The sequence below is a fragment of the Trichosurus vulpecula genome, chromosome 4 (genome assembly GCF_011100635.1).
Source record: "Trichosurus vulpecula isolate mTriVul1 chromosome 4, mTriVul1.pri, whole genome shotgun sequence".
In the NCBI taxonomy this organism is placed as follows: Eukaryota; Metazoa; Chordata; class Mammalia; order Diprotodontia; family Phalangeridae; genus Trichosurus; species Trichosurus vulpecula.
The window spans coordinates 188,954,502-188,970,060 of NC_050576.1; the positions used below are offsets into that span (position 1 = coordinate 188,954,502).

Sequence of the window (15,559 nt, forward strand, 5' to 3'; positions counted from 1 at the left end):
GAGGCAAACAGGATTAAGTGACTTGCCTAGGGTCACAGAGCTAGAAAGTATCTTGAGGTCAAATTTGAACTTGGGAAGATGAGTCTTCCTGACTCCAGGCCTGGCATTCTATCCACTGCGCCACTTAGCTGCCCCATATTTATGCAAACAAAATACAGAAATATTTCAGTAGAGTGGGTAAAAACATGAACAAATGCACAGATATGGGAAAGCCTTGCTTAGGAGGAGGTATATGAGCTAAGCCTTTAAGGCAGATGAATAACCCAAGAGGCAGAAATAAGGAGAGACAATACTCCAATCATGGGGTTCAACTATACAGGTAACTCCCGGATTGATAGATCCTCCTCCAGTACCTCTCCTGAACTCCAATTTTCTGTATTACTCACCTCCTAGTGGATAGCTCCAACTGACTAAATGAATGGATTTTAAAAAACCAAACATTTATTGAGTAGCTGCTGTGTGATAAGTTCTAGGGATATGAATTTTTAAAAAGATTATTTTTGCTCTCAAGAAACTCACACTCTAGTTAGATAAGACAACACATGCAGGATGGATGTTCCACAGGCACCTCACACTTAGCATGTCTAAAACAGAATTCATTATCTTGTTTTCAAAGGCCTCTCCTTTCCATAATTTTGCTCTTGAAGGTACTACTAGCCTTCTAGTCTACAGGCTAGCAACCTCAGAATCATCCTTGTTTTCTCTCTCTTTCCTGCTCCTCACATCCAATTAGTAGCCACGTCTTGCCAATTGTATCTCCACAATATATATCCAACCCCTTTTCTACACTTACATGACCTCTGCTTCACCTCTATTGAATTATTTGAGGAATTTCATTTTTCTCCTGAGGACTGCTTTAGTCATATCTCAGAAATGTTGTTATGTTGTTTCATTGTTACCATTTTTCTTTCTCATAATTATTAGCTGTTTCCATGATTTTTTTCTTTGATTCACTCATTATTTAGGGCTTCATTGTTAAGTCTTCTTTGGAGCCAGCTCTTGGATGGCTTTAGTAGCATGCAAGCTGGTTACCTTGCCTTGAGTCTCTTCTCTCTCTAAAATCTCCTCCACATAGCTATCAAATTGATATTCCTTGAGCACAGATCTGACTAGGTCACTCCTCTGCTCAGGAAGCTCCAATGACTCCCTCTTGCCTCTAAAAGAAAATACAAATTCAAATATTTGGTTTTTAAAGCCTTTCACAATTTGGCTTCAGCTCATCTGCATATCTCTATTCTTCATACACTCTGCTGTTCATCCAAATTGCTCTGTCTGCTGTTCTTCATACATAAGATTCTCTAGCTCCTGCCTCTGCCTCTACCTTGACCAGTGCTATCTCTTGTGCCTGATATGAATTTCCTCCTCACCACTCACAAATCAAGGCATCATCCTCATGATATCATTCATCTTCTTTGAGAATGAAGGGCAAACAGCCCAACAACAGCACCACCTCATAGTATCCAGGAAGCCTATCCTGACCATTAATTTCTCAATAAATTATTTTGTATATATTTTGTATTCAATTATATATATACTAAGTTGATTATTAATTACCCAGAAACCCTGTGTCTTAGGTTTTTTCATTCATCAGTTAGAAAGGAGTGAATGTGAAAGATCTTGGGGAGGCAGAATGAATAAGATTTAGCAATTTATTGGTTATAAAGACAAAGGAGAACGGGAAATCAATGATAATTCTGTTTTGAACTTGAATGTGCTTGGAGTTGTTTTTTGACTCTTCTTTCTCTCTCCTTTCTCATATTCAATACATTTCCAGGTTCTATAGATTCCTTTTCAATGATATCTCTCAAATCAACCCCTCCTCTCTACCCTCACTGCCTCCATTCTAGATCCAACTCTGTTACCACCAAAGAACCCTATTACCACCAATAATCCTGTCCCAAGTAGCCTCTTTACAGATATTGCTTCCTCCACTCTCTTCCCCCTCCAATCCATTATACACACATGCATATACACACATAAACATATATGCATATTTTTTCATGCATCGATCTTGTCACATCACTCCTTTGCTCAAAAATCTTCGGTGGTTTCCCAGTACTTTCTGAGGTAAAGTTCATGCACATAGCCCCTGAAACTTAAGGAACCGAGAGATTGATTCTAAGCCACAGGCCTGAATTCTAAGCATAGACCTGAATTTTGCCCTCCACTATAATCATGACTGTCCACACCCAATGGGGGTTTGAGGAGGGTGTCCAGAAATCTCAAATGTATTTCCCTTCTTAAGGGAAGTTCAAGTTCCCCTAGAATGTCAGGATATTGCCTGTCTGTCCACCTCAAGCTTGTTTCTCTTTATAAAGGAGCCCAAACCACAGAGTTATACTGTGACCCTGGGAAAAGGCAGGACTCACCATAAAGGCAGCAGAATTTGTATAAATTGTTACTGGGCTACTGTGAGTAGTTTCTGTGTCTCCTACATTTTCTATAGGGTTGAATAAAGGATGTCCTGTACCAAATGGTTAAATTGAGCACTGGATCCAAGGACTCTTTCCCACACATCCCTAGAAATTTAGATGGGCTATATTTAGAGATTCCTCAAGGGAAAATCTGGGTGAGGTTTAATGGTCAGAACGCCAGCAAATATGATCAACATTTCCTTCCATAGCCTCCATCCTCTGAAGAAGCAGGGCCACATGATAGAGGGCCCTTGTACTGCTCTGGGGATTACTGGTCACAAAGAACAATGAGGGCTAGTTATAGCAACATATACTTTTCATTTTATGGAATTTCAACTTTGCAAAGCACTTTTGTCCCCTATCAAGGCAGGTTTAGCCCATGAGGAAATTGGTCAAACAACTTGCAAAAGGTCACACGGCCCATTAGAGAGGGGAGCAGAGCTGGAGCTGGACTCAGTCTCCTGACTCTCAGCCCTGAGCTCTTCTCACTAAGGGAAAGCTGACCTTGAGGAAGGAAGATGCCCGGCTGCCTGAGGCTTCACTCCAATTTGCTTCATCCCGTTGACTAATCTGAGGTAAAGATCAGTCAGAAATGGGCAGAGAAAAAGCTGGGGAAGAAGCCACAGGCTGCGGAAGCGGAGGAGTGGCCGCGACCAGGTTTCAGTCTTCCCAACGCAGCCATGCCGGTCCCATTTAACCGCAAAGAGAGAGAAAGAACCCACCAGTAACCATCTGTCAGTCTACCTTCCTGACCCTTGGACCTAGCTGCCTAGTATACTCAGGCAGGGCTGGGCGCCAATCGGGGCTCAGCAAGGAAGGCATCAGTCCTTGAGGACTCCCACAACTTCCTGGGGTCCTAGGAGAGAGGCCAGTCTTCTCCTAGGAGAGTCTGTCTGCGGGCTTCCTCCTCCTAGTTATCACTTCATCTTTGGACCTTGCGAGTGTCCCAGGAGGAGTCTGCGTCCTGGCTAGGGGAGCAAGAAGGCGCTTATTCCGAAATAGAGGAGGGAGGCAGAAGAAAGTTGTTAGGAAGGGTGGATGGAGTCCGATGGTGCAGGTGTTTTTAGGGGAGGGATTTAGGCGGGCGGAGCCTGAGCTAAGTGCCAGAGACTCAGCACTTTAGGATCCGGAAGGTGGGTTAGGTTCATTTTGTCCCCTGGATTCCTGATGGATTATTGTGGGTGAGTGAGAATTCGGGCAGCGGGGATTGGAGGGGAGATAGGAGAAATTTGGGGGAGGGAACGTGGGCTACCGAGGAAGTGACTGCCTTTTCTAAAAATCTCGAGATTTTTATACAGCCGTAAGATACCTCTAGAAATCAACTACTTCAAACCTTCATGTTCTAGAGGAGGAAACTGTCAGGCGAAGGGAAACAAACTGGCTTGGCGAAGATCAAACAGCCAACAAGTAGTAGGGACCTGACCCCGAGGTGCCCTGCCCTATGCTACTTTTCCCATTGCTCCCCTCCACTACCTTGGTCAATGGGATATGGGCGATGATGGGTAAAAAGTCTCCGGAGTAGACAGGTGCTGGACTTTTGGAACCACGGAGAACGAAAAACACACCTGGAGGGAAGAGTCCAGCACCCCTCCGGTTTTTATCGAAGCTAACAGTCTTAACGTCTTTTCTCCACCCCTCTCCCAACTCCTCAAAGAACTATCATTTTGGAACGCTCCAACCCGTTCGAAAGTTCGCCGTTCGTCTGTAAAGTTCAGTTCTGAGCACTCAAGTCATTTGGCATGTCCGACTTGGAATGCTCCCTTGACAACATTAAATTTGGGAATTTTCACCAACAATCTACTCAGCCCTCGCGGTGTCAGACCCTTTGCACCCGCGTCCGCCCAGTTCAGGAAGCTGAGAAGGAAACTGCTGCCTGGTAGGACCAAACAAAGCCCCTGCCACCACCCGCCCCCTTTTTTGTGGCATCTGAGAGCCCTCTGGGCTTAGAGGGTCCTGTGCTTCAAGTCTAGAAAAGAAAATATCCCCTCGGTCCATGTGCTCACCCCTCACAACAGTCTCTTCTTCCTCTCTACCCAATTTATTTACCCATGACTGAGGAGAGAGGAAGAGGGTATGGGCATCAGCTCTGCTCTCTGGACAGCATGGGACAAGGGCAAGAATCCTCTTATGGGATTCTGGAGACTTGAGCTGCATGCTCAGCCCTGGGAAGCAATTCCCATTTCTACATGATGGTTGCCTTCTCTGTAAAGTGAAGTCGTTAGACTAGATCACTTTAAAGCTTTATGACTGACTGAATCTGTTTCCTCCACTGTACTGTCAAGATAATTATCTCTTCCATTTTCCTCCTCCAGGACTCTCAAGAAGATTGCATGAGAGATTTTGCCTAGGCTGTAGACATGTTCTTTGAAATTGATAAAGTTCTGTCACAGAATCTGAGTTGGAAAAATTTCCAGGGCTATAATATAATGATGATGATGAAAAAATCATTTACATAATGCTTTAAGGTTTTGCAATGTAATGGAATATCAAATGTAATTTCATCTGATCTCTTCCAAACTCATTGCTTGAAAAAGAATTCCTTCTGCCACCTCTCCAACTAGGGGTCTTCCAACCTCTGCTTGGAGACCTCCAGGGAAGAGGAACCTACCATCTTTCAGGGAACCCATTCTAATTTAGGTTTGCTCTGACTGTTAGAAAAATTTTCCATATATAGATCTAAATGTGCCTTTCTGCAACAGTTACCCGTTGTTCTTGGTCCTGTTTTTGGGGTCAACAGACCAAGCTTAATCCCTTGTCCACAGGACAGTTCTTTAAGTGTTTGGAGACAGCTCTCTTGTTCTCCCCAAGTCTTTTCTTCTCTACTTTAAATATTCCCAGTTCATTCAATGTGTCTCAAGCCCTTCACCATCCAATATCCTTCCTAACATGTGGCATGCAGGTCTAAGCACTATACTCCAGAAGTGGTCTGAGCAGCAGAGGGATTCTTACGTCTTGATCTTGACACAGTGTTCACATAACCTAAAATCACATGAGCTTGTTTGGCTTTCATATTAAAGCAAAGTATTGGCTCCTAATTGAATCTATAGCCCTTGAAAATCCCCCTATCTCTTTCAGGTGAACTGCACTCTTTGCCCCCTCCACTGTGTATTGTGAAGCCAATTTATTGAACCAAATATTTACATTTGCCGCTGTCAAATCCCACCTAATAAGATTTTACCCATTTGAGCCTGTTGCAGTCTTTCTGGATCGTTACATTTTAACTCCGTCTTCCAGCTGCACATTTGATAAGCATGCTACCTGTTCCTTCATCCAAGTCATTGATAAATGTGTTTAACCCAACAGAAGGTCAAGGACAAGATGCCTGGGGTACTCTACTAGAGCCCCCTCTGTCCAACCACCATGGCTCTAATGACTCCTCAATGGACTCACACATTCAGTCAATTCTGAATCCACCAAACTGTACTATCTTTATTGGCCTCAAAGGGTGAAAATTTGAAGATAAAGATCCCCTTAAAATGTCTGTTCAGCTTTAAGGTATAAGGCAGAGATGTCAAATACATAACCTGTGGCCCATACCACTTCTGAGGGCTACCCAACCAGATTAAAATGTAATTGGGATGAAATGAGCAGAACCAAGAGAACATGGTATACAGTAACAGCAATATTGTTTTAAGAACTACTTTGAGTGAATAAGTTATTTTGTCTATTATAAATGCCCAAATTAACTATAAAGGATATTTGAAGAAAGATGCCATCTCTATGGTGGGAGGAGGGAAGAAAAAATGGAAAAAAAAGAAATTTACTTGACAACTTTGTTGTATATTTGAAAGGAATAGCTAATTGTGCAGAGCAGATTTGCAGTTTCATGTGCAATCATCTTTTTTGTTGTACTGTCTTATGAAAATGCTTAATTCTATAAATTAAAAATTTTAATTAAATATTTTTTAAAGATCAACCTATACAAGATATAGGCTATCTTTTGCTGTTAGCAAAATTTATTGATTAATCAAGGAAAAGAAAAATGCAATTGAGAAATATTTAACAAAATATATAGAAATAAAATAAAATAGATAATACTACATTTTAAAACTAAGCCAACATGTGGCTCACAGGGATCCTTAGGTATGGTTTAGTGGCCCCATTTCTATTTGAATTTGACATCACTGGTGTAAAGGATTAAAAGACTTAGAGCTAATGCTTACGCTCCCAACTTCAGTTATACCCAGGGCTTCTCACTCCCCAGGTCCTGGGGGCACATTTTCCAGACAGATGGAAGGCGATATTCTGCTATTTTTCCTGTGCCCAATATTTTTGTTCATGTGTCTGACTTAGACTGAGGACAGAGCTTAAGTCTTTGTCATTTACACTGCTCAGACTCCATACAATTAGAAACCTAATCCAAGTTCTGTGAGGAATAGATGAATCTATAAGGTAAGATGTTGTTTCTTTCTTTCAACAGCTGGAGATCCCTAAAGCAATGGCTCCATCTCAAATGGTTACTGGTGTTTTGCCTTTTGTTGATTTGTGGTCTCTTGCAAGTCTTCAGAAATCTCCAGGAATCCCAGGAATCCCTACTGAAGTCAAAATTTCCACCTCCCTTTGCCTTGAAGTTATTGTCCCAGGAGGAACTCAGGAAACTCTTTAACTATGATGGACTCTGGTGAGATGCTGCCCCTTACCCCACTTCTCTCTCCTGAGCCCTAGTTCTGCTCATTCACTCTATAGATTTAAATTAAATATTTATATTTCCAAGGGCCCTCAAAGACCAATTAATCCCATCTCAAAGATTTGGAAACTGAAAATGAAAGGTTTAGTGCCTAGCCACAGTCATAGAGGGAGCAAAAGGCAAAGTCAGGATTCAAACCCTGGTCCTCTAATTCCAAATGCAATGTTGGATGAGCATCCTCCTTCTCTACATAACCAAGAACAACTCTGTTTCACCCTCCTCTCTGAGTTGCTTTCAGTCCTCAAATTTTTTATTTTAGAGGTCACATCATTATAGACCAGATGTATGAGCTGGACTGGAATCATTGGTCATCCTTAACAAGGTGTTAAAGGGATATTGGGAATAACCTGGGCCAGGAGAATTCACACCTCATCAAAGATCTAACTTTGTCTTATCAAGCTACCCATGGGCATGCTCAATATTCTCTTCTCAGTTAAAAAAAATGACTCCCTGCAAATTACATCAGTGTGCTCTTGTCACAGTTTATGGATAGATAATCTCGAAATCCAAAGTCCTTTGTAAAGGAACAGATTTCCCTTACTCAGTTTTCTTCACACCAGTCCAATGATTTAGACTTGGGCTTAAAATGCAATAAGGCACTTATGAACCATTAAACGCAATAAGAGTAACTTTTCTAGTGACAAGGAAGAATATAGTAAGTCAAACAAAATGGCTATTTTCTTCTATTTCTATATTCACTAGAGTAATCAGCCATGACAGGTCAGAAAAAACTTCCTTATTAAATGAAAACATCTGGCACCAACTTCCCATGGTCTAGGCCTTTTATACCTTAGGCAAGAAAGCATCTTCACCCTCTAAAGGCACTAGCCCAAACTATACAAAACAGATGCCTCTCTAGCCTCTTCCCTTAAATGAGTGCCTCCAGTGTTTACACTTAATGCCCCATGTGTAATTGTATAATACTCTTCCGGGAAATCACACCTGCCTTGGTATTCACAAGATTCTGTTTAAAATTGCCTTTCCTCATCTTCATCTGAGCCTGTCCAAGTGCTAACCTGTCCCGCAAAGTTGAGTTCAAGCACACTTCTTTCTTAAAGCCTTCCCTGAATTCTCCATCCCTTCTCTGAACTCCTGCAGAACTCAGCATGATTTCATTCTCTAGTTCCAATGGCTAACACTGTTTCCTAGATGGTAACTAGGTAATGCAATGGATAAAGTGATGAGCCTCATGACAGGAAGACCTGAGTTCACATCCAGCTTCAAATACTTACTAGCTATGTGACCCTGAGGAACTCACTTCGTCTCTGTCTGTTTTCTCAACTATAAAATGGAGATGATAATAATACCTACTTCTCAGGGTTGTCATGAGACTCAAATGAGATATTTGTAAAGAGCTTAGCATGGTACCTGGTGTGTGTGTGTGTGTGTGTGTGTGTGTGTGTGTGTGTGTGTGTGTGTTTTAGACACATAATAAATACTTGTTCCCATCCTTCCTAATTTGGTAATGGTCCCACCTACCCAATCTCTGCCTGTTGCTTATTCTTGAAGAACCAGTTCAAATACCACACAGTCCATGAAGCTTCCCTTTTGTTTGACATTTACCATCTTTCTTCAGTCTACCTTCCCAGACCTATTGCATGTTCCTCTTCTTCACACACTCCACCAAACTTCACAAACTCCACCATACATGACATTCCACCTCCCATCTTATGCCTTTATTCCCCCATGCCTGGAATGTATTCTTTTCACAATTTCACTTCTTAGAATCCCTGACTTCCTTCAAGGCTTATCTTAAATACCAATGACTGCACGAAACCTATCAGGATTCTCCTACTTGCTGTTATTACTGCACACTGGGTACACCTCACCCCAGAAATTGCTCTGTATTTACTTTGTATTATTTTGTCTATAAATACATCTGTGTTTGTATTGTCACCACTAATGTCTCCAGCTCCATCCCCAATCCCTGCTCCTACCCATAGAATATGCGCTCCTTAAGAGCAGGGATGTTTACTGCTTTTTTATCTTTTACCCAGGTTCCTAGTACAATGCCTGGTACATGGTAGATATTTCAGACTTTTCAGAATGACTGTTTCTGAGTTGCTCAGTGGCAGATTTTGTTCCTGGGTCAGTGTTTTAATGAGAACAGGAGACAGCTGAAGAGGGGTGTGAGAAATAATTCACTTAGACCCCTACTCTATTCCAATCAGTATTAATCCATTTGCTATGATTCCAAAGGGGTAGTGATTATAAATTCTATATATTGGGCCCCAGAGCAATGAGCTGCAGATGGTAAGTTCACTTGCTTAATCATAGGAAGCTGACTAGAGTCCCTCCATCCTTGTTTTTCCTTGTTATGGTGACCAAGCCCAACAAGGTAGAGGTGACTTAATGACATGGAAAGTCCCCCAACTTATTTTGTACCTCCAGATCATTCTCTCTTGTCCAACATGAGCAGGTGACTATTTTGTGATTATCTTATGACCACTTAGTGGAGATGCCCCATGCTTCACCCAACCCAAGAACCCCCTGCTGAAATACCATATCTAGCTGATGTATCATTTTTGGCTCATGAAACAAGGTCTCTCAACCAATGGGATTCTGTCCTTTGTATAGTCCCTTTAGAATATTCAGGAATCAAATCTGGTATCAAGCCTTATTTTTATAAGGCTCTGGAAGAAGGGGGCATCTTGGATCATAAGGAAGATCTGATGTCCACATCATTAGAAGGGGCCCTGGTCCCTTTAATAAAGTTCCATTGGCTTAGAGCTCTGCCTCAGTTTGTTTATTATAGGTTGGTCAATTTTAATTCCAACAGGGGAACAGTGTCATTCTTGAGGCATTCGTCGCTCACACACAGAACAACAGAATAAGATTAACAAGGAATTCTAGGTATCCACATCCACTCAAAATCATTCCCCCAACAAAGTTTTAATATTTTTTTCTAGTCAGCCAGGGGACACAGCTGGTTAAAAGCAAAGACACATAATGAGATGACATACAAAGAAAAGTAGCAATAGAACCTTGCCCTCCGATGCCTATAACCCAAAAGGTCTTCCAACTTTCACCATGAATGGGAAGAGTTGACGTGTAGGGAACATACATGAGTCAGCCAATAAAAAAGCATTTATTAAGTGTTTACTGTGACCCAGGCACTGTGGTAAGTGCTGGGGATACAAAGAAAGGGAAAAACCCCTGATCCTGGTGTCTCAGGAAGCTCACATTCTAATGGAGAAGACAACATACAAATAACTTTGCATGCATGAGATACATACACTTTAAAAGAAAGGCATTCTCAGAGTGAAGGCAGTAGAATTGGAAGAGAATGTGGAAGGCCTCCTGAAGCAGTTGGAGTTTAATTTGAGGACACCAGGAAAGTCAGGAGGAGATGAAGACACAGAGAATTCCGGGGATGGAACGCTCATGGGAGCACCTGGCCAAAGCACAGATGTAAAAGCGCGCAAAAATAGGAAATGCATGTTGTTGGTCAGTCATTTTCATTTGCATCTGACCCTTCATGACCCCTTTTGGAATTTTCTTGGCAGAGATAGTGGATTGTTTTGCCACTTCCTCCTCCAGCTCATCTGGCAGATGAGGAAACTGAGGGAAACAGGGTTAAGTGACTTGCATAGGGTCACACAGCTAGGAAGTATCTGAGGCCAGATTTGAACTCAGGAAGATGAGTCTTCCTGACTCCAGGTTTGGTGTTCTATTTGCTTTGCCACCTAGCTGCCCAGAAATATGTATACTAAGAGCAAATGCAGGGGAGATTCATGTCTTTTATGCTGTAGGATAACTGTTGTCTTCTGGTGATGTTATCACACAGCTCTCAGTGACTCTGACTCTGGCTGGGTGCAGCTCATCCTCTGAGTGCATTATTCCTTGGGTGTCTAGGTGATTCTTGATGATTGATAAGTCTATAGTCTAAACTGGGTGTTGCACTATTGGTCTTATGGTGTTTAATTGTCTTCTCTGTGTTTAATCTCTTGCTGGGTGTTTCCTACTAAGGAATTCAGATATTTATCTCTTCTAGGATTATATTTCTGGCTTCTATGGGAGAAGGTTTTCGGGGAAGGAATAGGAGATGAGAGGAGGATTTGAGCTAAGTAGGAAGAAAGAAATCATTTCAGCACCTTGGATGAGTTTGGACTAGCCAAGCAGGGCAGAAGTTGAATTTGGGGAGACAAAAAACTTGATAAAATTTAGAAGAAATTGAAAAAAAAAAAGCTGAAGCAAAACAGCCTCCAGGCCCAGATCCTGGTTCAGTTTCTACTTTCAGGCTGTAAGAGAAGCAAGAGCAAGGACAATTAAAGAGGATATAGAAGGATTAAAGAGGATACAGCTGGACTAGGAAATACAAGTTGGAGCAATAGATAAAAGGGGGAGGAGAAAGTAGGCGACAAGACCAGGCAAAGCAAGATAGGAAGAAAACATAAGTGGAACAATTATGGGGGTTAAGTAAATTGATAGAATGTATTAGTGGGTGGGCCAAATTGGTTGTAAAATGTTTTAACTTTTGAAAATTAATAATCGACTATGAAGTGCTTTAACCAGGTGTTTTGGGTTAAGATGTAAGCAACCATAATTAGTTTCAAGAAGTAAGGTAAAGTCTCAACCATTCTGGATAGTAAGGGAAATTTGTGCATCATCTTGGATCATGGTGTGATCTTTTTATTTCTGCCACAGTCGGGATGACTGTAATCTAGGTTCTCTGTCCTATTGCAGGTCTCAGCCAATGGGTCACTCCACTGCTGGGTTAGTTAGTCATGTGGCTGGGCTTTGGCTGGGTCCCCCTGTTGACCTTGGCTACTGTTACTAGTGACTCTGGTAGCCAATGGGACCCCTCTTAGCTTTGATGTATTGCCCAGTATCACTGGTCACATGATAATTCCACTCTAGGGATGTTCATTAACCTGAGATCAGGAAAGAACCAGCACAAAAGATGGAGAAGAGGCTTGTGGTCATAGACACATGGTGGCTAAGTGGGAGATAGGGCAGTTGCTTCCCCTTTCCTTCCCAGCAGCTCATAGGAGTTCTTTCTTCACACACTTTCAGGAAGGAAAAGAAAGAAAAGGAGATTGAGGTAGAAGCATATAAAGCTTTTTGTATTTGGACTGTTGCAGTTCAGTACCTCTTAAGTCACTGGTTCCTAAGTCCATAGCCAGACAGAAGTCAACACAGCACTGGCCCCCAAATCATTTATGGAGAAAAGTATCTCACCAAGGCTCCTTACATGATTGAATCGGAAGCAGGACAAAGAATATCTGTACATGCTATGTATAATTCACCAGGAAGGACAGCTGGGTGGTTCAGTGGATAGAGTACTAGGCCTGGAATCAGGAAGACCTGAGTTCAAATTCAGTCTCAGACATTTATTAGCTATGTGACCCCAGGCAAGTCACTTTCCTGATCTCAGTTTCTTCAGCTATAAAATGGGGATAATAATAACAGCTATCTCCCAGGGTCGTTGTATGGATCGAATGAGGTAGTTGTGAAGTGCTTGGCACATAGTAAGTGTTATAGAAATGTTAATTATTATCATTAACTGTTATATTCTAAGGACAATCACACATAATTAGAATTTTAAAACCTAAAAGAAATGAATAACTTTTTAAAGCTATAAAATGTCATAATTGACAATCTAAGAAGTAGATGAACTAAATAGAACCCTCAAGACCTTATGGAAGGAGAAATTACAGAACTCATGAAAAAAAAATCATAGTTGAAAAAAAAGGAACTGGGTTCAGATGGACTCTCAAGTTAATTATCCCAAACTTTTAAAGAATAAGTAACTCTTACCTCATATAGATTCTTTCTGAGCACAAAGGGGAAAGTACCCGTATCCTTCTATGAGGAAAATAAGATTTTGATTTCTAAATAAGGCAAAGATTAGACTGAGAAAGAAAAGCAAAGGCCATTACAATCATAAATAGCAGTGAAAATAACAAATAAAATACTAGCAAACTGATAAAGTAATAAGGAAAAACTATCTGTTAGGATCAAATAGATTTTGTAATTCGAATGCAAAGATATTTTAATAGCAGGAAATAAAATTATAAATCTTAGCAACAAAAAAAAATAAAGATGGCATGATGATACAAAGAGATGCAGGGAAAATCTTTGATAAAAATAGAGTAGTTATTTATATTAAATTTAAAGATGCTAAAAATATGGGAACAGGAGAATCTGTTCAAATATGGTAGCAAAAAATTCGAAAACAAGCACAAGTCATTGTTTTAAAACATAGTTATCACGAACTTTTCAAAAACCATCAAATGGAAAGCAAATATCCCTGCTTTAAATCATATTTTAGTAGTCAGCATGAAAAAAGAAATTAATAGCATAAGCGCAGACATTAAAGAAAATAAGATATCTCTTTATTTGCATATGGCATGATTTTATCCTTAGAAAACTCAAATCAGTCAACAAAAATCTAATCACATTAAGATACAACTTTAGCAAAGTAGCAAGATATACAGTTAAGCCACAAAATTATACATAGTCCTACATACCACCAGCAAAATAAAGACAATCTACAGAGAAACCACTTTTGCAATAACAAGAACAGCATCGAATAACTGGTCTTTGGTGTATGAAGACATATAAAGACCATCTAAATATGAATTTAATAGAAATCAAGAAAGAACCAGACAAAGGACTCTCCCCACTTGTCAAAACTTTCCAAAGTGTTATCCATGTCAAGCTATAGAAACTTATAGCTTTGAGCACTGATTCAGCCACAGAATCAGAGAATTTGAGGGCTTGCAAGGACTTCAGAACCATCTAGTTCATCCCATGAACAAAAGGAATCCCTACTGTAACATAGCCTACAAGTGGTCTGAGTATTCAGACTTTTGCTTGAAGACCTCCAAGGAAGGGAAAGCTACAACCTCTGGAAGCAGCCCATTCCATTGGAGACAGCTCTAATTTGGGGGAGTTTTTTCCTGACTAGTCTAAATTTGCTTATTTCCAACTGTCACCCCTTGCTTCTGGTTCTGCCCTGTGGGTCCAACTGAAACGTCCCTTCTTCACATGAAGCCCTTCAAACACTTGATGACAATGTCCCCACTGGGTCTTCTCTTTACTAGTCTATCCATGTTCTTTCGTCATATCTTCATATGACATGGACTCAAGGTCATTGTCCATACTGGTTGCGCCTCTTTGAAACTCTCTAATTTATCGATGTCCCTCCTAAACTGGGGTGTCCAAAACTAAACACAGTACTCCAGGTGAGGCATGATGAAAACAAGATACAGTGAGAACACTCACTTCTCTGTTCCTGAAAGCTGTGTCCTTCTTAATGCAGCCCAAGGTTGCGTTAGCTTTTTTGACTGCCACAGCTCACTGCTTCCATATTGAGCTTGTAGTCTACTAAAAGTTCCAGATATTTTTAAGAAAAACTACTCTACCTATGCTTCCCCACCATAGACTTGGGAAATTGATTTTTTGGAACCCAAGAACAAGACTTAACATTTATCTTTATTGAATTTCATCTTATTAGATTCAGCCCCATCCTGCAGCCTCTCAAAAGCCCTGTGGATCCTGACTGTAATCCACCGTGTTAGCTACCCCCCTCAGATTGTGTTATCACAAAATTTATGTGGAGAATTCATATGGAAAACTAGAAGGCAAGAATACTAAAAAGAATTGTCTAAAAGCAGAGTATCTAATGATTTTTTGACCCGATGATGATTTCATTTTTCAAAAGATAGAGGAACAGTTGTGGAGACAGTAACTGGGTGGCAAAGTGTTTGAAGTTCCAGTGCCAACACATGGGAAGGATCCCCAAACCAATCATACTTTTGAACCATTAATATTTATTAAGTGCCTAGTATGTGCCAGACCCTGTGCTAAGCTTGAGGATACAAATAAGAAAGACAGTCTCTTCCCTCAAGGAGCTTACAATCTAAAGAGAGAAGACAATAAAAGGACGCTGAAGGGAGGAGGGGGAGAGAATGAAGTGGAGTCAAAACTAAGCATAGTAGCTGATGTTACCATCAAAAAGTTAGCTGGAAAAATCTAAACCCCTTATAAAAGCCCTCCAAACAGAAGGGAAAGGCAACTGAGGGTACTGAGGATGTATTGAGTAGCAAAGCTGAATCAGTCTCCAAGATGCTGAGACTTCAGATGAGCTTATCCTAGGGGAGGCATGATGTGTGGAGTTGAAACCAACAAGAGCAACTGATGGTAAATGAATGAACTATAAAAATAGCAGAATAGGAGGACAACTTTCCCTGTGACATTTCAAAGTATATTACAAGTTATTTTTTTAACTGATACTGGTGAAAAAAAGTAGAGAAACATATCCAAAGACTAAAACAGAAAGCCCAGAAATAGAATTCAGTGTATAAAAGAGGGCATTGGGCAAACATAGGTCTAAAAATCCATGGGGCATAGAATCAGCGTCCAATAAAGACTGCTGGCAAAATCATAGCTTCATTGTGAAAAATATATTTCAAGAGATATTTCATATAATGTACTACAATACTGTCTAACT

At 40.8% G+C, this 15,559-nt stretch overlaps 1 protein-coding gene across 3 annotated transcripts in view; it reads left to right on the forward strand.

Annotated features, from left to right (window-relative positions):
- The first annotated feature begins 4,085 nt into the window (after positions 1-4,085).
- The window catches only part of B4GALNT2 (beta-1,4-N-acetyl-galactosaminyltransferase 2), a 43,901-nt gene continuing 32,427 nt past the window's right edge, over positions 4,086-15,559 (forward strand). The window contains exons 1-2 of one of the 3 annotated variants that reach the window (XM_036757454.1): positions 4,086-4,290; positions 6,835-7,035. In XM_036757454.1, the coding sequence (XP_036613349.1) occupies positions 4,154-4,290; positions 6,835-7,035 (338 nt within the window). In that variant the 5' untranslated portion in view covers positions 4,086-4,153. Of the gene's footprint in view, positions 4,291-4,462; positions 4,539-6,833; positions 7,036-15,559 lie in introns of those variants that run through there. The other 2 variants (XM_036757452.1, XM_036757453.1) reach the window with 2 other exon arrangements.